This window comes from Alternaria postmessia (genome assembly GCF_024291825.1).
Source record: "Alternaria postmessia strain BMP 2775 chromosome Unknown scaffold_68, whole genome shotgun sequence".
NCBI classification, from domain to species: domain Eukaryota; kingdom Fungi; phylum Ascomycota; class Dothideomycetes; order Pleosporales; family Pleosporaceae; genus Alternaria; species Alternaria postmessia.
The window spans coordinates 114,118-141,950 of record NW_026260141.1 but is presented as its reverse complement, the minus strand read 5'-3'; the positions used below and the strand labels follow the sequence as shown (position 1 = coordinate 141,950).

General features: G+C 50.9%; 7 protein-coding genes across 7 annotated transcripts; 1 reads left to right on the top strand and 6 right to left on the bottom strand.

The window, feature by feature from the left end:
* Nucleotides 1-116: 116 nt before the first annotated feature.
* On the bottom strand, nucleotides 117-2,725 carry J4E82_008470 (uncharacterized protein; the record flags this gene model as incomplete). The annotated part of the gene is made up of 3 exons (XM_051734703.1): nucleotides 117-1,212; nucleotides 1,277-2,362; nucleotides 2,420-2,725. Coding segments are annotated over 3 exons (2,488 nt in total), but the record flags the coding sequence as incomplete, so codon positions are not given.
* Nucleotides 2,726-3,490: 765 nt separating this feature from the next.
* J4E82_008469 (uncharacterized protein) lies at nucleotides 3,491-4,216 on the bottom strand (the record flags this gene model as incomplete). Its single annotated transcript, XM_051734702.1, has 1 exon — nucleotides 3,491-4,216. The coding sequence occupies one exon, from the start codon at nucleotides 4,214-4,216 to the stop codon at nucleotides 3,491-3,493; it is 726 nt and encodes a 241-aa protein (XP_051585576.1).
* Nucleotides 4,217-5,017: 801 nt separating this feature from the next.
* On the bottom strand, nucleotides 5,018-6,854 carry J4E82_008468 (uncharacterized protein; the record flags this gene model as incomplete). Its single annotated transcript, XM_051734701.1, has 3 exons — nucleotides 5,018-6,669; nucleotides 6,719-6,768; nucleotides 6,850-6,854. 3 exons carry the CDS (start codon nucleotides 6,852-6,854, stop codon nucleotides 5,018-5,020), a joined length of 1,707 nt encoding a protein of 568 aa, XP_051585575.1.
* Nucleotides 6,855-7,924: 1,070 nt separating this feature from the next.
* J4E82_008467 (uncharacterized protein) lies at nucleotides 7,925-11,290 on the bottom strand (the record flags this gene model as incomplete). Its single annotated transcript, XM_051734700.1, has 3 exons — nucleotides 7,925-10,521; nucleotides 10,572-10,758; nucleotides 10,805-11,290. 3 exons carry the CDS (start codon nucleotides 11,288-11,290, stop codon nucleotides 7,925-7,927), a joined length of 3,270 nt encoding a protein of 1,089 aa, XP_051585574.1.
* Nucleotides 11,291-13,665: 2,375 nt separating this feature from the next.
* J4E82_008466 (uncharacterized protein) lies at nucleotides 13,666-15,484 on the bottom strand (the record flags this gene model as incomplete). The annotated part of the gene is made up of 4 exons (XM_051734699.1): nucleotides 13,666-14,391; nucleotides 14,441-14,788; nucleotides 14,844-15,230; nucleotides 15,290-15,484. The coding sequence occupies 4 exons, from the start codon at nucleotides 15,482-15,484 to the stop codon at nucleotides 13,666-13,668; spliced, it is 1,656 nt and encodes a 551-aa protein (XP_051585573.1).
* Nucleotides 15,485-16,667: 1,183 nt separating this feature from the next.
* Nucleotides 16,668-18,024, top strand: J4E82_008465 (uncharacterized protein; the record flags this gene model as incomplete). The annotated part of the gene is made up of 2 exons (XM_051734698.1): nucleotides 16,668-17,727; nucleotides 17,780-18,024. The coding sequence occupies 2 exons, from the start codon at nucleotides 16,668-16,670 to the stop codon at nucleotides 18,022-18,024; spliced, it is 1,305 nt and encodes a 434-aa protein (XP_051585572.1).
* Nucleotides 18,025-20,235: 2,211 nt separating this feature from the next.
* J4E82_008464 (uncharacterized protein) lies at nucleotides 20,236-27,010 on the bottom strand (the record flags this gene model as incomplete). Its single annotated transcript, XM_051734697.1, has 11 exons — nucleotides 20,236-21,608; nucleotides 21,668-21,753; nucleotides 21,803-21,957; nucleotides 22,005-22,583; nucleotides 22,639-24,584; nucleotides 24,637-24,894; nucleotides 24,943-25,158; nucleotides 25,508-25,664; nucleotides 25,713-26,582; nucleotides 26,768-26,887; nucleotides 26,945-27,010. The coding sequence occupies 11 exons, from the start codon at nucleotides 27,008-27,010 to the stop codon at nucleotides 20,236-20,238; spliced, it is 5,826 nt and encodes a 1,941-aa protein (XP_051585571.1).
* Nucleotides 27,011-27,833: the final 823 nt, after the last annotated feature.

Sequence of the window (27,833 nt, the reverse complement as noted above, 5' to 3'; positions counted from 1 at the left end):
TAAGAGCTCTAAACTGAACTGACTGATAAGACGAGAGCTCTAAACTGACACTGAACTGACTGCCAAGCAATCAGTCAGTCAGTCAGTCTCATCAGTTTGGATTGATTGTTAGCAACTCTGATCATCCGTAAGCAATCTTGCGGCTCTCTTGTGGTACTTCACCATGTCCATCAGGCATACCTCGCTTCGCGGGCATCCCAGCCCGCTGTCTTGCTGCTGTAGATATTCAAGCATTGCCTTGCGCGCTATGTCTATGAAGTGAGGGTACTTTCCTTCGATCACGGACGTGGAGATGATGGCATTTGCTGCACGTTGCGCCGACTTTCCGAATTTTGAGAAGGAGCTGTCCCAAGCTGGGTCACGCTCGAGCGCTTTGTAGATAGCTTTCCATGTATCCGAACATTGCCGCTGCATCAACGCTCCGTTGAAACAAAGGTCTGGCATGTCGGCCTGCAGCCAGAAAGCAAAATGTTGCAAGATGGCAATAGGAGTTAGCCCTTCTTTCCCGTTCAACGGTTCTAGTTTCAGTCCCTGCTTCTCCTGGGAAGCTTGCATTGCGCGAGCGAGACGGCCGCGAGTTGCATCGGGAGATGATGCTGCAAGAAGTGCCTTGGCAATGGTGTCGATTTTACCGTTGAAAGCTCCGCCAGGTTTTTTATTGATCCAGGAGGCAACTGCACCGCGTGGCAAGTAGACAGAATCCCCAAACACGCTTGCATCTCTGAAAAATCGTGTCTTGTTATTCGGATCATATCTAGGCTTGCCTAGAAACTCATCGCTGAAGTTCAAACGATCGAGAGCATATGACCCCACTTGCTTGAGAGTGGGCTGGCCAGTAGCTATATCGAAGAGTGTCCGTGCTTCCTCAGGCGACTCAGGCGGCCTTTTGAGTAACAGGTATCGAGGATCTTGGCTGAAGAGCATGAACTCCATGTCGGGCCACACTGGATCGGAAGGGCTTCTCAGCTGTGTGCCCATGTAGACATGGGCCATGAAAAGGATAGAACATGAGGTTGCTTCATGTGATATGCCAGCCGCGTGCCAGTGGACGAGAAAGTGGTACTTCATCATACCGCAAAGCAGAGGATTGTGTCTATACAGGTAGAAAGGCTCGCTCTTCAATTTCCTGAAGATTGGATGCCCACCGACGTTTGGATCTTTCTTGAGCCTTTCCCATTGTTCATCAAATCCGTCATAGTTCGCCCATGGACTCTGCAGAGGTGAAGATACAAAGTTAGTGTACCTTTCTGATGGATTTCGTACACGCACAACTTACCATCTCATTGTATGCCTCTTTGAAAGGATTATAACATTCATACTGGGCTTCTTTCGGCATCATTGGATCTTCCCAGTCCTCTATAGTTTCCCGCTGCGATCCGCTCAAGTGGTTCAGGTAGACCTGAAGTTCAAAATGTGGTCGGTGAGTTCTTTCGCCCAAGATATCTTGCGAATCAAAATGGAGCTGGACGCCATATGTAAGCCACATTGGGATCGTGTGCTCGCTAAGCATGTCCAAAAGACCTCTAGAGACCATGTCTAGGAGTGGCGGGCGTTTAACCGCTTTTGCAATGATCCGCATAACTTGCGCGAGTTCGATCGCTCTCAACGTTCGACTGTGGATGCTGGCATCACCGAAGTCCTTCGGAACCACTTGTGGAATTGAGTTCGTCTTAGTAATGTGCTTGTGGAGATAAAATTTCAAACCAGCGAACACTGGCCAAAAGTCAAAGTACGCTTCACTCTGATCGGCTGTAACTCCAAGCTTGGCAGAAGGCTTCGCAATCTCCTCGAGGGGCCATTGGTGCATATCTTCGTGGTTGTTGTAGAAGAGAACAGCGGGGAGAGTCCAAACCGGATATTCAGCCTGTGAATATTTCTTTGGCCGCGTTACTAACAGGTCAAACTTCGCTTCCGCACCCTGAGCAAGTTTGATAGCAGTATCCGTGGTCATGGCCGCCACAACCAAGTCGACTTCACCGCTCCTATATTTCTGCCAGTTCTCACGTACCACCTCTCTCATGTCTTGTTGCTCTTGTAGCATGAGCGCAACAGCAACCCAGAAGTCGTCTTCTTTGTCCTCCTCGACTTCCTCAAACTTGACGCTGGAGAATTCGGAAAGTGTGTCTTCAGCGATGTCTTCCTCATCGGCTACCGCTGCAAGCTCGTCGACGGTCAATCCCGCAAAGCGATTGCGAGACGACAAGCCCGACGTAGTAGTATCGGAAACGTTGTTTCGTGCAGGTTCTAGTCCGCCCGTTCCGAGAAATGGTTTGAGAGATGCGAAGGTGTCCTCAAGAACCTTGATAAAATATTCGTGCCGCAGATCACTTTTCGTGTCTCCATTGACTCTCGCCTTGTACCACTAAGATACTTCTCGACGTGTCTGAATGGCGCGACTGAAGTGCCGGCATAAAGCAACGGGAACCATGATCTCAGATTCTGCTTGTTCTCCAGCTTTTGCGATCGCTTCTGCCATGGGTACAAAATCCGACACTCCAAGTTGATACACTGTGCTACTGCTTCCACCTGTCGCTTTCTGTTTGCCTCTCCCCTTCGCACCCTTTTTCGACTTCGATTTCGGCTTCTGCTGTTTTTGGTCTTTCGTTTTGACATCGAAGCCGATGGACGCGGCGGTTTCGGCAATCCATCCTGCGATTGTAGAAGTGGCTTTCTTGTATAAGTGGTACTTGGCGAGAAAGATCTGTGACTCGTTGAGACCCGACATGGTGTGAGTAGATTGGAGAGGGGGAGTAGTGGGTCCAGTCCTCGATCCTTCCAATCTGTGATTGATGCAAGAGAATAGCGGTTCCTGACATGGCGGGTACGAGGTTGTAAACGGCGGGGAAGTTTTAGCGTATACGACTCGTGACGGCCCGTTGCGACCCACAACAATCTAGATGCAGAACCACTCCCCAAAACCATTGGTGAAGTCTCCGATAACGCTGCCCTGATCAGCCAGATGCGGGGCACCTGGCGGCGCCTTCATGATCGGACGCGTCGAGATGATCGGAGCAATTTCCTCAGGTCGCTACCTAGGTACCCGGATAGTCCGCCCACCAGAGGGGATCCGTCCTGAAATGTGTCGCTTGCACCAGAGAAGTTCAATGATGGCTGGAAACCTTGTAAATCAGATTGTCCGTTAGAAGAAGTTTATTGTAGATCTGCGCAAAAAGCGTGTCGTCGTAGGTTGGTGCTACCTGGATCGGTAACCGCGTGACGTCACGCGTCGAAATTCTGAGGTCTCCAGCTAGCTTCACGAGCTTCGCAACCATCGTTCGTACATTTCACTGCATAAAAGTGTCCCACCGGATTTCAAGAGTGCTTGTCATGATGCAATACTCGCTCGTAGTATTGCTCTATGTGCAGCATTTGCGTATCACCCCTTGTCCAGCCCGTCCACGACGCGCGCCAGCTCAAAAACACATCATCATTCCAGTACCCAGCCTTTAGTCAAGGTGTCACTACCACCACTACTGCCCGTGTGGGCCAGCTACGAGCCACTACTCAAGGCCTCCCACTTCTGCGACACAACTACCGAGCGCAGCGTCAAGATCTTGCACCCACGATGCGCACGCCTTCTCCTTGCAGTGTGAGCCTTGAGATCTTTCTGTGTGTTGTTGGGCGGTGCCATCCTCGCCTTCTTCTTCGGTGGAGGAGGGGCGACCGTGTCTCTCTCTTGTCTTATCGAGCTTTCTTCGACATTGGCCGCACTGTGCTCGACGTCTTCTTTGGTAACCATCCCTGTTTTCACTGCAGTAACAGATTTCTCGATGTCTTCTAAGCGACACAAGCCTAGCTTTGCTAACACCTCCGCCCCTACCTCTGGTCCATACGCCATGCGGAACTGGTTGTCGAACATGCGCTTCACGGCTAGGGGGTCGACATGCATCATCTTGCATGTTGGGAAAATTGCGAGCTCGAACTGCTGTGCCATCGAACGCAGGAGCGTATCGTCGACTTCGTCGCGGTCGATGATAGGAAGCTCATTGCGGAGCTTGCCGATGATATCGTGTTGCTGGTCGATGTTGAGGTTGGCGGCTTTGTACTGTTCGAATGTGTAGTCCGCAATACTCGGTTCGAGCTTTTCAGATGGGGTGACAACAGGTGGCGTAAAGGTAGGTGGGTGTGCAGGAGAGCCGAGCCTGATGTCATTTAGACCGCCTAGGCGCACTACGATCTTCCCTCTTTTGTCCCTGCTAATCTGACGGTTGAGCATATTGATATGGCGCGCTATTGGTTGAAATATCGAAATGACTGGTTGTGGAGGATCTAGGTAGCCGAAGATCTTTATAGACAAAAGGTGCTTTGCATATGAAGAATTGGCTTCTCCTTTCACCTCCATCTCCATGTGCGTCTACTTCTTCGCTTTCTGAAATCTTGAGGATTACGAATGGATCCGGAGTTGCACTCTTGTCATGATGACCGTTGCAAAGCACGATGAATCAATGTGGTTCGGCGTTTAAGTCCTGCTTCTGTACAGGTATCGCGAAAGCCGGAGTTGAAATCGTTGCATCCTACACTGCAAGCTAGATGTGATGAGATAAAGTGAACAAATACATGGGGTAGATAAGGCAGCATCACATCTTATCAATGCATGTGAGATATATATGTGGACAACATCCGGGTTTTATGAGCGCACTATAGGTCTTGGTAGCTACTCGCGGGGCTAAGGAATCAATAGCCGACATGCAAGGAAATAATTAAGTGAATCTGACAGTGTATGCGGTACAGGGTGCGCCTGAGCTACGTGCATTCCAGATTTGATAGGCTATAAGGTGCGCTGAAGCACAATCTTAGTTTGCTATCATTGTCAGAGATCAGACGAGATGACCACGGCTGGATGATCAACATGATATTTTGGTTGCGTATCGTCTCATTATATTTTCACAAGTGATCACATCAACGGCATTCAGACCAAATGACGCGTCTAACAAGTATTTACATGTTTAATTGAATGGTTTTGTTGTCTTATCATATGTAGCCATCACGCATATCATTCCTTCATATCAGTCTATGCTTAGAGCATGAATAGACTGGCGAGAACACCGAAGATGCTGGCGCCAACGGCGCCTTGGCCGAGACGGGCAGCTGCGTTGGTGGTCTGTTGAGGCGGCGCACCAGTTGTGGGTGAGGTACCGTTGCTAGTGCCGTTGCCAGCACCAGGGGTGTCTTCCCTCTGGCCGTCGACCTCCTCAATACGTCCGTCGAGCTCAATGTTAACCGGGGTCTGGCTCAAGATGTACGAAGTAAGAACTTCATCTTGAGTGTCCAAGGTGATGAAATCGGTCGATGGCTCGAAAAAGTTGTCACCTCCACCAGCGATAAAATCGAGAGTGACCATTTGGTAGGTGGTGTCGTTGTTCAGAGGCTCGTCGCCGATGGTGACGGAAATGAGCTTGGTGTTGTTGTCGTTCTCAGGGTTGTATTCCACCTTGATGCCAGTGCTAATCTGGAAGAACGAAGTGACTTCCCTTCCATTGCCTACATTGACACCAGTTACAATACCCTCGAGAGACTCCCAAAGAGTCTTTCCATCGATAGCAACCTGAACGATGGCGTTACCGAAGGGGAAAGAAGTCAAGACTTCGCCGCGGGTAATGTCACCCTGATCGATAGTAGCGCGAATGCCACCAGCGTTGATCAGAGCAAAGTCAACGTCGTCGGTGTTGTTCTTGCGGTAGGCGAGCATAGCATCGGCCATGAAGTCACCGAGCAAGCACTCTTGCTCTTGGCAGGTTGTCTGGTCAAGCTCAACCTCACTGGTACCGAGAACTTCAGCAGCGAACTCCTCAAAAGGAATGCGCCACTCCTCGACCTGCTCTTGAAGGTCCTCGTCCTGTTCGGTAGCGTTGGTAAGATGAATTGGGGCGCCGTTGTAAGCGAGGATCTTGCCCTGAGGGTCGTATGTAACATCAATGTAGCCGACGTATTCACCCCAACGGTAGGCAGTAACGATGAAGACTTCGTCGCCGTCCTGGTTCTCAACGATAGTCGGGTACTTGCCCTCAGCGTCTTCCATGTCGCCAAGAAGTGTGTGGCTGTGGCCACCAATGATGAGTTGAAGACCAGTGGTAGCTTTGGCAAGTTCCTGGTCTTTGTCGTAACCAATATGAGTAAGAGCAGCAATCCTGGTAATGTTGGTGGTAGCCTTGATCTCATCAATCGCGCCCTGAACGGCCTCAACGGTGTTGGAGAAAACCGTAGTAACATCAGCGTTACTCAGACTACCAGTTTCTTCAGCGGTGACACCAATGAGCGCCAAGCCGTGCTCTTCAAAGATAGTGTAAGGCTTGACAGTCTTGTTCACATTCTCATCCTGCGAATGCACGTTCGCACTGATGATGGGAAACGTGAGATTGACCAAGAATTCTCCTAGCTGGGCATCGCCGCCATCGAATTCGTGGTTACCCAGGGTCATGGCATCGAATTCGAGCTGGTTCAATGTCTCGGCAATCTTCTCGCCGCCGTAGAAGCTGTAGAACAATGTGCCTTGGAACTCATCACCAGCATTCAGCCAAAGACTGTCCTCGTAGTTGGGGCGTTGCTCTTCGATGACTGTCTTGACGCGCGCATAACCACCATAGCAACCTCGCTCTGGTCGTGTGCAATCGGTTCCTGAAGAGCTGAACTCGTCAAGATGAGCATGCACGTCGTTGATGTGGAAGAAGGCTAGGTCACGTGAGCAGAAGCAATGTTGGAGTCGAATATGCCGACATACAGATGTTGTAGTTGCCATCCGCATCGATGCCTCGCTTCACCATGCGTTTGCTGTATAGTGAATCTTCCGCTTGAGCGATCGCCGTCAGCGCCGAGAAGGCGACAAGGCCAGCGTTAGTCCCAGTGGCGAACTTCATCTTCACCTGCGTCTGGTGGAGTTGTTAACGAAAGGGTGAGAGGCGCGAGCACGACAGCAAGCTTGCATTATGGCGATCTGTCACTATATGTACCACGCGAACAAGGCGGACGTCTCCGCTGCAGTCACTCTCGCTGAGACTTGGCGGCCTTGGCAATGGCCGTGCCCCATTCTCGGCAACTGCCTCTTAGAGTTTGGCGCCCTGCGGTGTCTGATAACAATACGCCAATGAGAGACACACGTGCGACAAGTGCATACAAGATGCAGGTCCGTCGCATTTGAACCTGGATGTCGGCGTCGCTACATGTATGCAGTCTATGAAGGTTGCCGTTAACACGCGGGCTTGGTACGTACAGTATCCAATAAAGAGGTCATTTAAAGGCCTCACAGCACTGCTTTGGAACCGTAATATCCGGAGTCGAGGTTCTACTAATAGTAAGACGGGCGGACCGATGGGCGTGATAGCAATGCCGGCAACGATCCAGAAACGGTGTGCCAACCCCGGAATCCCCAAGATATGGTTTTCGGAGACTAGCGCCTCGGATTGCACATAATAGTGGGTGGGAAACACTGGGTAAGATGGATCCATATGGCGCTATAGCAATGAACTACTGCTAGCATCGCCACGGGCCGAAAACGGACCAGCAGACGCCAGGACACAAGGAACACAATACTACCATAACATCTATCAGCAACACAACCGTCATACTTTACCAGACTTTCCTACTTATCTCTAAGTCCTTGTGCAGCGCTGTGTTTTGCTTTCAGAATTCATTGTCATTAAATCAAGTTTCGTTCGCAGTGGAGTCTGACTTCACAGGTCCAGCGACGTTCACTGGAGCATAGCTGCGAGCGACGTGGTACATGTGTAATCGACAGCCATATGACGATTACGCTACAAGTACTAAGAGAGATGTCTTCAAGCGAATCAAAGCTAAGATTTAACGTACTATCCTTGATATGCAAACCCTTCCAAACACCAAGCTCGCTGGAAATACATGAAGCAAAATACCAGCCAAAACATCACCCAAATACGGTACACCTAGCTTCCAGAGTGAATTTACACCTTCCTTAACTCAGCGTCCCTTGACGACTCCTTTCCATGCCCGCCGGCGCAGTGCCAACATGGCTCACAAGCTCAGCCTCCTCGTCCCGATTCAACCGTGCGCTCAGCTCGTCTTCAAGACCAGTATTCCTCTTCCGCATCGGACTAGTGGCATCTGCAGCACTGTCGTCGACATCAAGCTCCTTCTCTTTACGTCTGACCGTGCCCATGGTCGTCACACTTGCATCATCTCCGTCAGACTTCTTTCTAGACTCTCCCTCGCCGTTGTGCACCTCGATCGTGACATCTGTATTGTCCTTGCTAAAGACGCGAAGCCCCACGACACACACGGCGTTCCAAGGATCGCGCTCGAATTCGTCTTCGTCTTCGATGTATGGGTAGCGCGCGCCGTTGTACCACACATAGCGAGGTTGGCGTTCTGAGAATATGCGGGGGATGTTGTCTTCGTCATCAGAAAGATCGGAATCGAGAGAGCAAGGGCCATCGATTTCAGAATCCCAGGAAGAGGAGTCCGACATATCCTCAGGTGAATGCATTCCGTTTTGAGCGCGGTGCGAGTAATCACTAGCACTTCGCCCACGAGTTACCTGGATACCAGGTCGGACACCAGGGATGGGAGTAAGCGTAGCCCGGCGCGAGGCAGCTGGTGATCGACGCTCGGGACGAGGGCTGAATGTCCTCTGGCCGGGGGTGCCAGGACGGAACTCATCGGTCATCGGAGTTGCAAGAGGTGTCGGTAACGGCGTAGGTATTGGTGAATCTGTCACCTGACCTTCGTTATACCCATCGCGGCCTTGGTAGGTGCCAGGCAGTTCGTTATTGTAACCACCACGGCCCTGGAATTCACCAGGCAACTGATTGTAGCCTCCCCTGCCCTGGAACTCTCCAGGCATATTTTGGTTGTAACCTCCGCGTCCTTGGAACTCACCTGGCATGTTCTGGTTATAGCCACCACGTCCTTGAAACCCTTGGCTGTGGGCGGCAGGAGAAGTTTGTGAGCTATGATAGCCGCTTCGCGCTTGGAGTGTAGTAGCCTCAGAGGTTGCGGCCCCGATACTATCACGATTGTAGCCGCCACGTCCTTGGAATGTTCCAGGAAGCGATGCGTTGTAGCCGTCTCGGCCTTTGTTGTAGCCTCCTCGGCCACCAAAACCGCCACCAGGGCTTGCTGAGCGTTCGCGATGTGGATCAAGGCTCGATGTGCGGCGATGCCTGGAAACAGCTTGGTGAACAGGCTTGACCTCTTCGTCGCCAGAAGTACGATTGTCTTCGTCAACGTTGATTCCAAGACCAGATAGGTCGTGTAGCTTTCTCTCGACTTCTGCCATCTCGCCGGATCGGTTTAGCTTGCGCGTCTCTTTGGCCGCTTTCTTCTGTTCGCGCAGCTCCGCCTTTCGGCGCAGCCTCTTACGACGTTCATGTGCCAGCCTGAGCTCAGCCTTCTTCCGCTCGGCCTTTTGCTCTTTCTCACGCTGTGCCTTATCCTTTTCTTGCTCTCTGAACTGCCCTTTGGCATGAGCAAGGTCGTAGGAAAGACCGATCGCAAGGAGCTTCTCGCGCCGCTTGGTGCATGTGGCCCGGATGACTTCATCCGGAGTTGGGTTATCTGGGATCCGCGTTGCTTTGATCTTGAGCAGGACAGTGTAGTTGCCAGCCTCGAGGTCCAGCTCTGTGGAGACAGAGCGCTTCATGTAATATGTACCGTTGCTGCGAACGATGTATTCTTCTTCATCATCCTTGTGGAGACGAAATTGCAGATTGAACTCATACTGCCCTTCGAGGCCTTGGTAGTAGCGATCATCAAGCTGACTGAGGACAATGACGACAGGGCCACCTTTAGCGAGGTGTATCCTGAACTTGGTGTCAAGGTAATCGACGCTCCAAGGAACGTTGACACTGGTCCATTGTTGAGACACCGTCCATTCCGGGCCAAAGAGCCTAGTGCGATCGAAGTGTTGATATGTGCGCAACAGGTCTTTGTAGGAGATCCAGAAGACACCATCGTCACCGAACTTATGATCAAGCTTCTTCATCCATTCCGGAGTCCATTCTTCTGAACCATCGCTCCAGCGACCAGTCCACTCGGTCCGGCCCCAGGGGTTTCGAAGCTTCAGTAATCGCTGTCCATCGATCTCGCGTGCCTCCATGACAGAGTATGCATGTTTCTCCTGAATACCCTTGCGCGCACCGTAGATACCACCCATCTGGCCACACCCGAAGAGGAACGTTTTGTTGACGTTCATGAGCTCTTCACGCCAGAACTTGTCCTTGTCCAGGATATCGGTCGCAAAGACCTCTGACGTGACACCTCCGGTGAGGTCCTCGATGCCCTCCCCAACAAAGCCTCCGTCGATGGCACTGTAATCGCCATGTGCTTTGGCAAAGGCCTTCTCGAGCAATGGTAGCCACGTCTCGTTGGGGTCACTACATTGTGCAAAGTACAGCGCTCGCGAGCCAGTTTGCATCACCGTGCGGTATTCGTCTTCTGGACTCTTGCGGTTCTGAAGCTCCAGCCAGTGATAGCGCTCGAGCTTGGCTTCGTCGAAATCTTCTTTGATGAGGTAAAGCTTGTCGTCGATAACCTCCGAAATCCATTCGCCATCTGAGACATGTTAGTCTGGAACCTATCCGAATGTGTAGTCGTGTCCTTACCTCTGTGAAAGACGAATCCGTAAACGCCAACCTTCTCGTCACGGGCAACGCACACCCGTTGTATTAACTCTTCCTTATTCGAGATCGTCGCTAGTGCTGACATAAACCAGCAGTCGCCGTCGTTTCCCTGTCGTACATCGTTCGCTGTAGCGCCGCCAATGTAGAATCGTGGGTCGTCGAAGATGTCCTGTGACGAATGAGCCAGGTTTTGTTATGGTCTGTGGTATACATACCTCAACTCTCTTGACCGATAGAGGATGGAAATCGGTCTTTTCTTCATTCAGCCCAGTCAGACAGTCTGCTGGTGTATCCGGAAAGGCCTGCGATCGTTTGAAGTCTGCTTCGATGTCGAAATGTGGATCTCTGTACTTTTGATTCAATCGCCGGCATTCCTTGACGATCTTTGCGACCTTTCTGGTACAGGCTTCTTTGGCTTCCTCGTATGACGCAAGCGCATTGACGCCGGGTATGGATCCTTTCGGCGCATGTGCGGCGGCGCGTTTCGCGTACAGGTTGTCGGGTAAGATCGTAAAGATCTTGCCAGGGTGTTTGGTCGTAAACTTGTTCCAGAACTCGTCAATGTTCCTCTGGGGCGCTTGTTTCCTGACTGGCAAGCGCGGCCGCGGCGCGGAGGCTGGCGTTTCCTGAACCATGCTGGGCGCGCGCGAGTGTGGCGTGGTGATGTTGATGAAGTCGTTGTGCGTACCATTCGATGCCATGATCAATTTAGTGCCAAATCCCCAATGCTCAGGGGCTGGCGATCTTCCTTGGGGCGTATGACATCCATTGGGGGCTCTGCGGTTAATAAATGTTTAGCAATGACGATGTATTTCTCAGCCCCCAACGAAGCTGCACAGAAGTGCCATGTATGGTGTGGTATTTCGAGAGCCTGTAAGAAAAGAAGTGGGGCGGTCAGACACAAGGGCACTGCTCGGCGCAGCCGCTGGACCCCCGCTCGCCATGCCGTTGCGAATCAGCTGCCCGCGGAGCTCCCGAACCCATGTGTGCACTTCAAGCGTTCGGCGACACCAAAAAGCGGAGAGGCAGAATAACGGCCATCGGACGCAGCTGCATTGACCTGCATCTTCAGCTGCACCCACGGCCAGTCGACGAGTAAGAGTGCTGTGATGGAACGCGATGCAGCAGGGAGGTTGTCGTTCTGTGGAAATCGCGCCAAAAGGCTAATATGTGCAGCTAGATTGGTCTTGGGGGCGGCCAACTAGCCGTTTCTGGTCGACTACGGCTGGAAGCCTGACCGACTTCTTGTCTTGTCACATCACTCAAAATTCGTCATCTGATTGTAGTTTGGAGGTGAGCGACTGTACTCGACCGTCTTCGAGTGCATGCAATAGTGATACTATGACGCTTTCCAATCCGTTGGCTCATCTTCACCGCACGGCGGTTGCGATGGTGTCATGTTGCGCGTCCTGTACAAGCAGAGCAAGGTCAATCTAAATCTGCTTGAAACATCTTTTCCGCAGTCCAGCTGCACCATGTATTAGGCATCTCGAGCTATTTACATCAGTGGCTCCGCTTCCATGCTACAGACAGGAACGACGAACACAACGCCGGCGTCATAATCGTTTAGAGAGTCTTCGACGCGGTGTCAGGGCCAACACGAGCACAACCCCGAAGCAGATACATCTGAGCGGGATGTTGTGTTTCTTCACGTGCCAGATGTGTGCCGAACTTCCATAGATAGGCTTCAGCGGCAGCTTTCCTTCCGCAAGCGTGGGCACGCTCACTAAGCATCTCGGTTCCGAGTCACCGGGCATGTCTCATTGCGTCCATGGTGCTGGAAACAATGTCGCTGCAATCTCGTGCTGTGCCTGCATAAGTGCGGACGCGCTGAAATTCTGTACCCTTCAGCAGCACACATGGTACGATGGATAGCAGAACGGCTATACCTCCGTCTGGCCGATGTCTCAATATGGTAAGAGGGTTAATGTCGTCAACGTACGAATGAGCATCGCCAACCGTAGTTAGGACTGCATGTAAGCCTTAGTAGCCAAGCCCTATGAGCGATGCTGCGAGAGTGCTGCATTCCCGCAGGGATGCGATCTCACCGTAATTTCGGCGAATGCAGCCAATAACGTCGCATGGTCGCATCTGACTCCACGAACTACGTTAAATGTCCTTCGAAACTACTACATGTGGGACAGTCCATGGGTCGGTAAATCTGTTGAGATGAGCACTGGCCTCCGACATTGGTGTTGTAACGTTCGTGCATGCGCTTCGACGTAGGCTGACTGTGCATCAAGTGGTTTGTAGACAAAGGGAAGTTGGCGGACGAGCTCCACAGCGTCTCGTGCCCTGGCGAGGCACACAGAGCCATGCTGTCGCGAGATCAGCCCCGGTTATGCAGTGATAACCAGGAGAACGAGCGGTAAACGCCTTGCAGCATACCAACAACGTCTTACCACCTAGAATAAAAGCTCATCCCTGCCTTGAAGTTACTCACCGTTCTGTACATCTGCACAGATAGTCATAGAAGACCTCGTGTATCGTCTGGATGCAGTAAATACCAAGTGCAAAAACGTGGGTCGACCACCAAGTATGCGCGGCCCGATCGGGTGTAAATCTAGATCCGTGTCGGCGACTAAAACTACTGAGCGTTTAGAGTCGTAAGGCTGAGTGCGAGGCTGAAGTCATGAGACATGGTGTGATGCTTGGCGCACATCCGTCGATAAGTAGCTCGGTACGCTAACCGACTCCTTCAATTACGTCATTGATATTCTGGTCAAGTCGCGAGGCATCTGAAATTCAAAATACTTCCAATCTCATTAGGGGGTTTCACTTTTCGATTTTATTCCCTTATTACCGATCACTCGAACAGTGTATATCACTCTGAACCGGCCACACTGAGAACTCGCTCATGAGTATGCACGATTGGCACCCCAGCATGGTGAAGCACTACGACGACAGTCATACAGCGAGAGCTCGGTGATACATCGAGCAAGAAACTAGAGTTGTAGTGCATTGGTTGGCGTTTGCGACGTTTTCGCCCGCATATGCAGCTAATTTTATCCTTTCACTTTCCCTAATTGCTACCACTCAGGACAATCAGGAGTTCACGCATTCGTCTAGAAACACGTCAGAGCTCTTCACCCCTCGCCAATGATATATTGGGGGTGTTTGCATTCGGTGCGCCCTTCACTAGCTTGAACCCGCCAGGCTGGAGGTACTGAAAGACCTGTTTCGGATCGTATCTCTTCGATACCTCCATCAACCGTTGCTTGTTCTTCACTCCATAGCTACCAATGGGGTCTTGATATTCGGACGCGTAGTTGAGATACACGAAGTCGTTGTCGAGGTTCCTCCTCTTCGCTTCTGCCTTCACAAGTTTGATGATGTTGGCAATCACCGTGTGGAACTTGGCTTCGTCTTCTTGGTTGTTCCAAGCCGCATTGAAGTTGAGTACAAAGTACGGGCCGTTTTCTGGATCAATGCCTAAAGCATTTCCACCGTTCTTTTGCATGGCTTTGGCTGCGCTCTTGGTAATGGGCTGAACAGCCATGATGAGCAAAATTTTCTCGACATCCGCGACAGTTGCTTCCTGCGCGTAAAATGTATCAACAATGAATTGGAGAAGTGGTCTGTCCATCTTCAAACTGATACCCCACCACGTTTGGTACGCCCCAGGCGCAGGCGCTCCCTGGTTCAAGAGGTCGGCCATCCCGGACATTGGTCGGAGGCCGGTGGTATCATCGATGGCGGTGATGTTACTCCAATTGGAGAAAACAGAAGCGTTAGCAATCGGTTTGGCGTAGTGCAGATTGGCGAAAGAAACTTTGCCGATCCCAGGCGCGCTGGCGAAAGTCTGTACATGTCAATCACCTGCGCAATAGGAGCAAACTAAGCGAACTTACGACAATTTGTGCGGCATCTTCGTCCTTGGCGGATCCAGTCACGGTGAACTCATAAATCGCATCCAGCACGGCTGGGGTTGCATCCTCAAGGTACACTCTCTGGCCTCCCCACATCTGGCCAAGAGGGAAGGCGTCAAGCTTGAAGTTCGTCACGATTCCAAAATTGTTGCCTCCTCCTCGCAGTGCCCAATATAGATCGGAGTAAGACGCTGCGCTAACGTTGATGGCGAAGCCGGATGCTGTAACCAGTTCAAAGCTGGCTACGTTATCACACGCCCAGCCGCGCTTGCTCGCGAAGTGGGATATGCCCCCTCCAAGGATAAGCCCAGGCACGCCTACAGGAGCCATCTGATACTATCGTCAGCAGAGCCGGTAAAGGATGGGAGGAGATCTGTATACTTACACGTCCACCCGCGACACTAAGACCATCTTTCTCGACAGCTTTGTAAACATCAATCCATCGAAGTCCAGGGCCAACGTCAACTGTTTGTTTGTCCGAAGCAACAACAGCTTGCTTGAAGTTTTCCATCGAGACCGTGATTCCGTCTTCAATGCTGGACGCACCAGCCCATGCCGCATGACCGCCACCTTTTACGGCAAAAGGGCATTGGTACAGTCTAGCTGCGAGTACCAATATTGAGAGGTCCAGAGTTTTTGTAGGCTTGAAGACACAGGAAGGTCGTAATGAGCCTTGTTGAGCAGACCAGTATCCCCCCGTGAAATTGCTATATGCGGTTGCCCCTTCAGCCAAGACTTTGTCACTGCCGAACAATATGGTTAAGGCGGCACACTGAAGCCAATGTTAGCTCGCGCCATATTGCAGGATCGTTGCGCGACGGTCAGACTAACAGCATGTGAGCATTGTGCATCCGAGGACCGTGAATGAAGTGTGTCTGCTGGCTCTGGCAGAGTTGAAACGTCAACGCCGAAAGTTTTGAGAGCCGCACTGATGTTGAAGTTCTGCGGCTCAAAAACGCTGCTGCCAATCTGCGCTGCAACGCCTGTAGCGAGAACTCCGATCGATATGGCACACGCGGCCCTCATCTTTGCGCGTCGCTGAGGTCAAAGAAAAAGAGAACGAAATAGCCGATGGTATACTCGCGACAGCGATGGTTGCCGTCGCTTTAAGAGGCAGGAGTAGGATTTGGGGGCTAAAGGGCGATTGCACTTGGCTGCTCCTCTCTGCATGCAGGGCGTAATCCGTGATTGCCCCCATCTGCAGCTCCTTCATCGGGAGGTGTCCAGATTCAGATTTATCCGTGTTGATCGGCGCGAGATCTGACTTTATGGGTAGTACGAGACTGTTTCAGGATTGCGTGAATGCGTATCTTTCGGTTCTGCAAGGCGCTCCATCCGACGAGCATTACGCTATACCCACCCTGGCATAGTGCGAGCTGGGGAAGGCCCTCGACCACCTAAGGTGGCGTTGCTATAGACAGCCCGAGTTACCGTTAATTCGGAGTTCTCTAGAGGCCATGAGTACTTTCGCCTTGCACGTGATTGTCACATACGCGATGGTGTTATCGAGACAAGTGCAAAAAGCTACGAAGCAAAGGGCAGGCCAGGAGGTATACGATGATGGTGCAAGAGTTCAGTGAGATCCATAGATACTGCAGTGCTAACAAAGCGTCGCCTCCTAAAGAAAAACAGCTTACACTTCTGACCCGCCAGACCTGCGGTTGTTCTCCAGATACGTTAGTGAAAGTGAAGGTGAATGTGGACAACAAGCAACAGCTGGGGTGATATCAGTGTAAAGCGCGCAGTCACCACAGCCATTTTATGCTGTATGCAAACTCTCAGCCAGCTGGGTTGTTTCCATATTTTCGGTCCCTATCTGTCTTATTATCTTCCACATTCACCTCTTATATCCTGGGGCGACAACAAGCAGCGCTATTGGTGCCGTGGCGACGTCGGGGAGCGTCAACGACACATACACTGTGCGCCCTTGCACTCCCTTTCACCTCAAACGCTCCCATGAAAAATCTTCAAGTCACTACGCGTTGTCATATATCCCTCAAGCTTGGTTCCATCCTGCACCTCGTCTCTATTCTAGATTTCTGTTATCACAACAACTGCAGTATCCCAACCTCGCAACTACCACTACTAGCTACGCATAATTTCTTGGGCATCATCGAAAGATTTCTGTCAATTTCCTGTCGCAAACAGTCCACGACGCCCCAAGCCTGGTGTTTTTGACTAAACCATCCACCCCTCCTAAGTGATCAAGATGCTTTCCAAGCGAGACAAGATCGGCCGGGAACCAGCAACTCATTCTTCCGCTCAAGATGTATCGAAGAAGACCAAAACAGACCAGAAAATACCACCCGTGCTCACTCCTCTTTCCGCGAATAAGCGCAAACGCTCCGCTGATGAGCACACCGCCGGCCCAGCTCTTATATCATCAGCCAAGAAGACAAAGCCAACTCCAAACAACACATCAACAAGCTCCAAGAAGCCTCTCGCGACCGCTTCCAAATCTTATGGATTCAAGTCAACTCTCGTCCCACGTGGCACCCGCAAAAAGGCCAGCATTGGCCACAAGGATGAATCCCTCCTCCGTATGGTCTGCGACTGCTCCACCACCAACAGAGTCACAGAGCTCCACTTCCGCAAGATACCTCACTCAATGATCGACTGGAACTCTGCCCACCACATCAGTAAGATCAATGCCTGGCGCAACCAGATTTACGGCCGTGCCGGTCTCAAAGCCCGCTCCGTCAGCTTGTGGTACGAGAAAGAGGAGCTTTGGTTTGAGCTGTACTTTCAACTTTGCATCGTGGAGTCGCGTAAGCGCGGTTTCCTACTCCCTGGCAGTAGGAAGGTCCGCGATGCGTTCAATGCGACTTTCGTGGGCACTATCATCCAGGATAAGGTTGGAAATGACCTTCCGCCTCGTGCTGAACGCGAAGCCAACGCTTTTGCCTCAAAGTTCAACCGCATGTGTCCTGTACTCAGGGCTCGTCTCAACAACTGTGTTTTTGGCAAGTCAGGAGATACGTACATGCCCAAGATTACGTTCAAGATGATGGAGAAATACAAGACTATGAAGGGGGAGATGGCGGCCAAAGGTGTCGAATGTGAATCCGAGTATGCAGATCATCTTGAGGACTGGCGGCACTTTCTTTCGCATCTACCAGATCCTGAAGATGCCGAAATGCAGGACGTGGCTACAGAGGAGGAGGACGTTAAGGAGATGGAAGCGAAAGAAGTTGACGCTGTCACTGCATTGATCAGTCTGTCGCACTCACCCATCAACTCTCAAGTCGCACTCTCACCTACTGCCGGAGGTAAGATACACGTTCATGTACCACACACGCACCTTGACTGACCCGACCGCAGTGTCTTGCAGTATCGAAATCACCAACGAGCACGCGACGCCTGAGCTAACCCGCTCAACTCGTACCTCATCTTCCCACGCAGAAGAAGGTCCCTGTACCCCACCACAGCCAGTTCATGCCTCCGAAGGTCGTATTTACAATCCAGATGGCATCTACAGTTGCGATCACGGTACTGTCCATGAATGCAAGCAGCCGTCGGTTGCTGGACCTTCCATTGAGACGCGCGCTGTCGAGGATCACGTCTAACTTAGAAATATCAGCGATGATATTTGGACGGCAGTCCACGTCACCATCTCCCACTCACCCTGGCTTTACATGGTCGTAGCCGCCTGAAAAGGCTAGCTTACACATGGAGTTCATAACGCTGCCGGGTGTAGGGAGGAGTTTTGCAACGTGGATGCTTTACTGGTCATTTTTCTCGATTTTCGCTTACTTAGAGAGCCCTTCAGATTGTTCTTCTTGTCATTCTGTTGTTACGAAACTTGTTGCGTTCTTAATACGCCATCTTGCCAAGATTGGTGTTAGATTGCAACGATAACCGATTCTAGGTATGAGTGGCGCTACTGTTGCGTCTTCTTCTTCAACCAATTGCTTCCTGCTTTGTTTTCTTTTGGGATGCGCAATGGACGTTTGAGGGCAGTTCGGTCATGTATTATGAAGGATTGAGGAGTTGAATGGTACATTGTTACGGTGTTGTTTGCATTGTTGCACACTCAGCACTGCTTCGTTGATAGTAGAGTAAAGGCGGTGTATTCCAGTCACTAAACAACCAATAATACCTTCACATAGTATGTTCTACGTTTGCATCGCGATGACGTCGCAGTCTACCTGAATATTTTTCCGACGCTGTCAACAGTCTATCATTGTCCTAGATGCTGCTTCACCGGCTATCACTCTTTTGCTACTTCGTACTCACCTTGTCGTTGCCAGCGCATCACTTTTCCCACCCTTTCAGCTTTACTGATTCTAGAACCCCCCAACCCAATGGTCCCCTCTCCTTCCGCCTCCGCCTCTATGTCTACTATCAATCCACGCGCTCTCAATATTAACCCTGAACAAATGACTCCTCTTTGCCTTCCTTGTCCCGTTCGTCCTCCGCATTCTCGCGTTTCTAGTCCTCTGCGTGCTCAATCTCATCCCTTTCCTCTTTTCAATCCCCGTCATGACGTTTTCGTACTGTAAATGCGGTGGCAGATTTGCAGGATCGATACGTACACCTGAGCAACCCAGACAAAATGTGATATATTCTGGGGTACTTTGCGACTTGGGTTTCTCGCCACAAGGACATCTACGACGGAGACCGGCGTTCGCTATCCTGTCGGTGACGGATCCGTCAGGTATGCCTTTTTGAAGGTGTCTACCGGTTCCGCCGTTCTTGTGGCAGCGTATGTGGCCTGTAATGACCTTCTTGTCGCGACTGGTCAGAATGTCTTCGGCGAGTTTGTAACGAGCCCAGCTATTCACTCGAAAACCTTCGTCGCGGCATGCATGACAACGAAATTGGAACTGGGTAATACCCAATCTATTGCAGATGCAAAGGTCCTGTAGACTATTCGGCGCAATTGGCCATTGTTCCACTAATTGTTTAGTATCCCCTCCCGGTTTTATCGGAGGCACTGGTGTCCCTTGGCGCAACCAGTAGAGCTCGACCTCATCGCGGATGCATCGGTGGCAAAGCTGATTACGAAAGCCTGATTGATAATTGGCATCTGCGAGCGTTGTTATAGGCTCGATTTTGTTAGTAAAATGGCCAGGAAGACATGCAGCGGTATCATGATCCATGCAGTAAGCGCAGACCCAGACCTCGCCAGGGTGAGGATGTATGGTGCCGTATTTAGATGGTGGCGTTGGGCGAAATGGATGAAGACCAGGACATAAAAACGCCCAACTCACGTCGCACAAAGTATTACCACGAGGACCTCCAAAAGCACGGCAGTGAATGAAGTCGTCGCAGTGTTCGGGAGGTTCCGTCTGCGATGTTGAGACTACACTAGCTCTTTCGGACTGGGACCCAGGGGGCGTAGAGCTCGGTCTACGTGGTGGTGACGATCCGGGGCTGGGTGATGATACAGTGCTGGGTGGTGCCGATGAAGATAGGTTACTCATTGCGATGGAATCTTATCATGTGACGGGTGTACACCACATTTATGCTGAAAATTGTGATGAACGTTTTTCTCAAGTACCACAGCTACAGGATCATCGGAAATTTCAGCTGTTGGGTTCCCTGCTCTTTCATCTCCTAGAATGGCACTGTTAGATGTCGTTTGATATAGTCCTCCGTACAGCGTAGATGAATACAACAAAGAAAAGTACGGCTAGAATTTGGAAACAATGGCATTGTCAGTGTCTGAAAGACGCGTGTAACACCACTTACTGTATCTCCGACACAGACATACATATACGCATTCGTCCATGCTGACCTCCCATTGCGTCACAGTATCTCCAAACAATGCTCCCTCATTCATCAACGAGCTCTACGATATCGCCAAACTCTTGGAAAATCCATGGTTCAAGATCTTTGAATGCTTCGGGTACTGGCTTTTCATCGGCTGATGAACCCTTGGCCAGCTTCTCATCGGGCATGTCAAATATGCCTGCGATTTCGGCTTGAGGGCCGCTCGTGCCGCCAACAAAAAGTGATGGGGATTCACCGACACATGCTTTGTGCGATCCATCGTTGAGTACAGGAGCGATGTTGCCTCGATCGTTACGATCTCCCAAGCTGACATCCATGGGGTTGCCGTCTTGACCATAGCGCGTACCGTCTGCATCATCGAGAGCATTCTCAAGAGACTGCATGATATCACCCTCACTCTCACGCACCGCCTGTAGATCCTGAGAGTCTGCAAGGCCGATCATAGCGTCTTCTACCATGGAGTTATCGTCTCCAAAGGTATCTGATTCGTATATTGGTGCTGCAGCCTCATTTCCCATGAAGTCTTCATGCTCTTGTATGTCGCTCAAAAAGTCTCCGTAGTCGCTTGAATTCGGTGGCCGTTCGGCTGTAGAACCCATGAAGTCAAGGCTATGCTCACCACCTTGAGAATAGCAGTAGGCAGGTTTCTTGTACATGACGGAATTCAACGAAGTAGGCAGCTCTTTACCCTGGACAGTCTTGTGCAGCTGATGTAGACCACGATAGTCTCTTGGGCCATTTATGCCGAAGTTCGCCTTTTGCTTCTTCTCTTGTTGTGTAAGGTCGAGTTCATCAATAGACGCTGAGACCTTTCGCTTAGATGCTGTAAGCTGGAGCTTGGTCTGGGTTTGTTTGCCTTTCGAAACTGGTGCTTTCTGTGTTGGTTCCGGCCGATCTTCTCTTGATGGAATGCGTTTGATCATGGCCTTCTTCTTCGGTGGTTTGTCCATACCATCCTTGCAACAAAGGTGTTTACAAGCAAGCCGATCTTTACACGCGTGATTACATGCCCACTTGCCGTTGGCTAGCTGTACCGGTTCTTCGTCTTTGTCACCAGGTACAGCATCGAGCGGCCGTGTGATATTCTTGCTCTTTCCAGCATCTTTGGCCTTGGCCGGCTTGCTCTTCTCGGTATTCTTTTGTGAAACCGTTGCGATAGGGTCGGCATAGTTTTCGATCTGGTCGAAGTCGAAACCACGGAGAGAAGCACCTACAAGTGTGTCGTCGTCCAAGTCACCATCTCCGAAGTCCTCGCTGGTAGCTGTCAGCTTTCGACTAGGTCTGGTAATTTCAGTACGACGCTTTGACACGTTGGATTGATGTGACATTGCAACGTCTGACTTGTGAGTGTTCAATGACGGAAATATGGAGGCAGCTATCTTAGGCTTGATGGTGGCAACACGCATACTGCCAGCTGGTAGATGTCAGTTACTTTCACTGCTCAAGAGAGATAGTACATGCCTATGCCATCACACATAACGTAACAGTTGATAGATTGATCTGGGCTTGTCAAGAGAGCTGGGACTGTGATGCTTTGACCTGAACCAAGCTTTGTGCCACTGGAATGGAGATTAGTATATTACAATACCCACATCGTGAAAAACATACCTGATGCGTGCGAAATGTATCTTACGACCATCCGAGGTGTCAACCAAGAGACACACATAGATCAACTTATCGTTGAAACGCTGCGGTGGCTGTTCGTTGATGAAGCCAATATCTGCCTTGATTTGAATTCTCACTCCGTCGTGAGATGTGATCACCTGGAATTGATTAGATAGCGTAAATTACAACAGACAAGCAGACTTACAGTCGAAGGCTGCGCATGAAGCGACACGCGAAGCTTTGGGAACGACCGGACCTTGTCAAGTATCGTGAGACCATACGGTGGATTCCTGCCAACGAGCGCTTCGATCCGGTGAGGTTCACAACCTTCAAGGTCCTCGATAGATCTCAAGCCAGCGTTGACAAGCTTTCTGACCGCGATAACGCCCATACTGTCGATCTGCTTCATCTGTAGTGGGCTGTCATCCCAAATCCTCGCTCCTAAACTTCTCTCCAGCATAAGGGCACTATGAATGCTGACTGAGTCCGCTAAGATGATCTGGCAGTCAATAATACATCGCACAAGACTACTGATGTTTTTGAAGATGATCTGTGTCTCAGTTATGTATTGCGAGCGGTGTTTGCCCGCCTCGCCGTCCCAGGAGATAACGGCGGATCCGAGGACAGACTGGAGGATGAGGGATACTTTCTGGGCCGGGAGATCAAGGTTGACAGGAATGGGCCAACGGATTGAAGGCGACTTATTTAGCAGTTTGTAAAAGGGCTTTTCGCCTTGCCGGAAACGTATGGTTGAAAACTCGGTAGCTTGAGCCATAGCTGAGAGCTGTACGCAATGGTCAGTGCGAACATGCTAGTAACGTTACTGCAGTCTCACTCACTATCTCGGAAGGCGTGGACTTCCATCCAAGTCCCATGAATGTTTTCATAGTGTCGAAGTTGACGTAGTATCGTGCCATAGCTTGACCAAACTCTGTAGATCGAAAGTACTGTTCGCCAGATATGAGATTGGTCTCGCGCAGGAGGGTAATGTCACGAAAGCATATATCGTCGACCTGTTCTTCGATAGTCTGACCACTTCGAGAGCCATCTAGTTTGTAGAAGTTGGGATTCTGTTGGAGCCGGACGTAGAGAAACGTGCCTCTGAGCCACTTTCTGGCCGACTGTAGGTCGCTGATCGTTCCCAGCCCGATTTCGGCGTTCATATGATCCACCAAGTTGAGATGGAGCTTGCTTTCGATAAGATCTTGGCCAGTTACCAACTTCTCGTAACGGCGGACTTTTGCTTGTCGAGTCATGATAACCGCTACTGCTGAGTCGTCATATTGGGGTCGCCCTGCGCGGCCAAGCATTTGCATCATCTCCAGATCCGAATACTCCTGAAGTCCTTCCGCACCCCAAGACATCGTATTTTTGATGATGACGAGATGACAGGGTAGGTTGACACCAACTGCGAGCGTTGAAGTGCAGCAAATGACATTGATCTCGCCAGCAATGAAACCTTTCTCAACCTGCATCCTGTCGTCCAGGTCAAGCCCTGCATGATGGAAAGCAACACCTGAAGCCACAGTTTCCCGAAGCTCTTTGTTAGAGAGCGCAGGCAGCTTGAAGGGAGGTTCCCACATGCGATTCCTGCCAGATGACGATTCCCACCATTTCGCAATGAGCTTTGCTGTATTGGCCGTGGAGTTCCTGGTCGCACAAAAAACCATTGTTGGCTTCCGCTTACAGTAGCTGGCAATGACCTCAGGGATCCTGGCATCAAGCACCTTCTCAAAACCGAAATCGTTGGTGGAGCTGGTATTGTAACCTCGAACATATTTTTGCAGTTTGACTGGGCGGAACTCTTCACCGAATTTTTCGTTGGCAGCCGGAGTACCCGATTCGGAAGAATTCTTCCCTAACCATGCAGCGATGTCATTAAAGTTGGGCACCATCGCCGACAAAGCTACAAAGCGAACGTCGGTGCCTATGGACTTTATCCGCGACACGACCGCCTCGAGTGTGGCACCGCGATCTTCCCTGAGTATATGGACTTCGTCGATGAGAAACACTCGAATTAATCTCATGAGCTTCTCATGATCTTTCCACTTCCTAGTCATGCTATCCCACTTCTCGGGTGTGGTTATGATGATGTTGGCACTCTGCACGTTGCGAAGATCCCCTGCGTCGCTGTCGCCGGTCAGCTGAGCACACTTGAGCCCGAGCTGGTTGAACTTGGCTTCCCAATCACGCTGGCGCTCGGAGCACAAAGCCTTGGTTGGTGCTTGGTAAACCACCTTGTATTGACCCGTTGCGTTGGTGGCAACAGCGCGACACACGGCGAGCTCAAGGATGACAGTCTTTCCGCTTCCCGTAGGAGATGCAAGCACAAAGTTGTCGTCGGTATTAAACACCCTTTCGAAACATTTGGACTGCACAGCATTGAAAGTCGGATAGGGAAACACGGTCCGGAGACGATTGGGTAGAGTTGTGACAGGGACGAGACGAATGCCCTGGCACGTGGGAGGAGCATGAGACAGGTCCACTGGGTTTGGCTGTGGCTTTGGAAGACGATGTTGACGATATTGAAGGTCAAAATCCTCTCTCTGTTGCAGGCCATTTCGGACAAGCTGTTTGCAAGGGCGCTGGTACTGCTGTTGATAGTCCTCATCAAGGGTTCGGAATTCATCCTCGAAAAGTTGAGGTTCTGCTTCGCGTTGGGGTGTGGTGGGAATGACTTGCTTAGCACGCCTCTGGCTTGCCTTGAACGCTGGGCTGGATGAGCGGCCGAGTGGTACATCTGAACTCGTTTCTGGGAATGGCGCGGGATTGTGGGCGAAACGACCTGGATGGCGATCAGTGTGACGTTTGCTTTCAACACGACGGCATGAACTCACTTAGGTGACCCTGCACGATTTGCTTGGGACGCAGGTGATATTCGGCTTCTCGATCGGTAGCTGCATTTTTGGGGCCAGAGTTAAAAGTACCTTCCTCGTCATATGTCGTGTTTCTATGAGCATGGAAAGGCTGCTGCGGTTGACTGGGCGCTGCATTGCTAATGAACGTGGACGGGCCAGGTGCAAAAGACAGCCGCGTCCTGCCTAATGCAGCTTGTTGCTGACGATTAGGGACCGGTTGTTGGAGCAGTCTGTTATCTATGCAATTTCAGCAAAGCATAAACCATAAGTGAGACGCTCACATACCAAATGAGTCAAGTTGGGGACCATCATCATACAAATCATCATCCTCCACCACATCGTATATGGGATGCTCGTGCTGAGTGGCACGATAGCGATCTCGAAGAACGATTTGTCTTTCTGGCTGTTTGAATTGGGGCTGGAGGACGTCGTACTGTGATGCGCGACGGGGAGCGCCGAGCCGCTGGGGGTTATTAGACGGATAGTATCTGTCGCCCATGACTGCTAGATATAGCTATCCATGTCAGAGGTGAAGCAGGTGTGAGATTCTGCATGGGACGAAAAGTGAGAATAGCGAGCGGGGAGTTAGGTGAGACGCGGGACATAGAAGGAAGTGACGATGGAGGAAGTCGCAGCCTGACGTGTCAGAGTAGAACCTCACGGTATGACACAGGCGATATTCAGCCATCAGCCATCGCAATCACTGATATGTAAGAACAACTGTTAGTTACCACTGGGTGGCGTATTTGCTCTATGAATGCATATTGCTGGATTATTGGCGCTCAAGCTTCTCGCTTATGGGAATGCCGTTCTATCGTAGGTGATTCTGGCATCGATCTAGGAACATTACTATAGCCTGTGGGGCTTCGAGGCATATCTGCGTCGTACGTGCGATCGACCGTAGTTTTCTCGAAGTCGGCAATCCTGACTGGTGGCAATTGCGAGCCCCGCTCAGGCTTGGTGTAGAGATAAGTAGCGAGCAGCACGACACAGGTGCCCATGAAGAACTAACAATTATCAGCATCATCACCATTACTATGTTGCTGCAAACTTACCGATCGCGTCACCTTGAAATCGAAGAAGTACACACTGGCTATACAACTAAGCAAAATCGAAATAGACGTCGCGAAGTTCTTCGCAATGTTGTCCGCATAGTTAATGACGAGCGCAACAATGACACCGCCGGCTGCCTGAAAGCCAATCGCCGTCCAAACCACCCAGTTGTAACCAACGAAGAACCCAGTCTTCGCTATCACCTCTCCGTCCTTCCAAATAACGCCCAAGAAAAGCGAAGGGAACAGTGACCAGAAACAGAGCTGGCAGTTGCGCACCCAGAGCGGTGTCAGCTTTGCACTCGAAGATTCCTTTAGTATCTTTTCAAAGGTGACTCCAGCCAGGCCTGAGAGAGCGCAGGAGATCAGAACAGCCAAGAGCCCAACCCGACTATTCATGTGAGGTACCTGAGCTGCGCGATCATCGTGTATGCCCTCATACGAACCAGATCGCTTCAAGACCCGCCCAGCGACATTCTCGCCTAAATCATGTAGTTGCTCCAGTGTCTTAGTCCATGACGACGATCCTGACCCTGGTGTGGCTGAAGGTGCGGTCGCTTGCGGTACTTGTATAATGGAGACGCCGACGATAAGAAGTAGTAAAGATAACCATTGGCGTGTCGAGAGGCGTCGGCCTAGCATCAAAACGCTGAAGACAGCCGTCGTCAGAATCTTGAGTTGGTAGGTAACTTGGAAGGTTGCAGCATCCAGATTGCTGACAGCAACGTATTGAAGGGAGTTTTGTATCGTGTATAACACTGCGGGTATTGCAAGCTTCCAGCTCTCGTTCGTGAACATCGCGGTCGTCATGGTGCGGAACAAGGTCGGGACGGTCGTATTCGAAGGAAGGTTGCCGGACATCTCGTATAATGCCTATGGGTACTGTAAGCCTAACAGCAATCATGGTTTTCCATGTCATTCCCGTACCATAGTCAAGCTTATAGCCAGCTTGATCACTTCATTCAGAAAGACGCTTGTGCTTGCGTGATATCTTTGCTCTCCAGCTAGAGGCATTACCCGTGAGTAATGCATAATCTGATGTCGCGTCAGCCACTGACACGCTCCGGTCCTTCGTATACACAATTCGCATCGTGAGTGCGCTTTTTGCTTGCGCGTGGGTCGTCGTCCGCCATGAAGGGTAGCCGTACCAAGATGAGGGCGGAGTTCTGGAAGGTAAGCTACGAAAGAATTAGCTTACGCGCATATACCGAACATGGACACAAAGATGTGCGTACCGTCACAAGGGACAGGTGCTTCATCGACACCCCGCCCAGGGTTCCTGAAGCAGCTCTGACAACCATCGTGGGTTCAGCTCTCGTTGAATTCGCGGGTAAATCGGGAAATCGCTAGGCGCGCATGACAAGTAATATATCGCAAGAAGATAGTTGGGATATCAACAGAGGATTACCGTGAATGACAGGTCGAACAAGTACATGGCAAACGAGAGCTGCAGACAGAGTCCATCTTGAGTGCTGTCAGCCTGGCGTGGGCGCGGCTTCCGATGCTCCAGGTCCGCCCACGCTACTCAGCCGCAGGGGTGCTTAGTGCCGATCAGACTTGGCACCCTAACATCCCTCCGATGACGCGCATCCAGACGCGTCACATATGATCTGATCTTCATTACCACGATGGGATTTCCTAGCAGGCCAGAATTCGATAAAGGTTGGTCTGAAACTGGAGTTCTTGGCTGCGCTATTCGATTTCTCTCTCTTTCCCTTAGCTGGGAGATTCATACACACCGAACGGCACTCCTTTCATGTCAAGATGTAACTGAGATCTATCACACTCAGACTAGCTGAGAGTAGTTTAATACTCTGCATCATATCGCATTACGATAAAGTTCCTTACTCTGTCTCGGTGTACAAAGTAGCCATACCCAGGCAACGATACAAAAATTTGTTGTTCTTTCTAATCTCGACCATTAAGCACAAGACCTGCTCCGAAGGTGTACCCAAGATTCTCTATCATAAGTTAAGTAGGAAGGTCATAGTATGTATCTCGAGGGCAGATTCGAGCAGACGTAAAACTTGGAAGAACCAAGCTCCGTGGTAGCTCATGCTTCTCGAGGACCTGTGTCAGTGCCGGAAACTGTTCACCCCTATGGCTTTTCCCAAATCGGTCTTC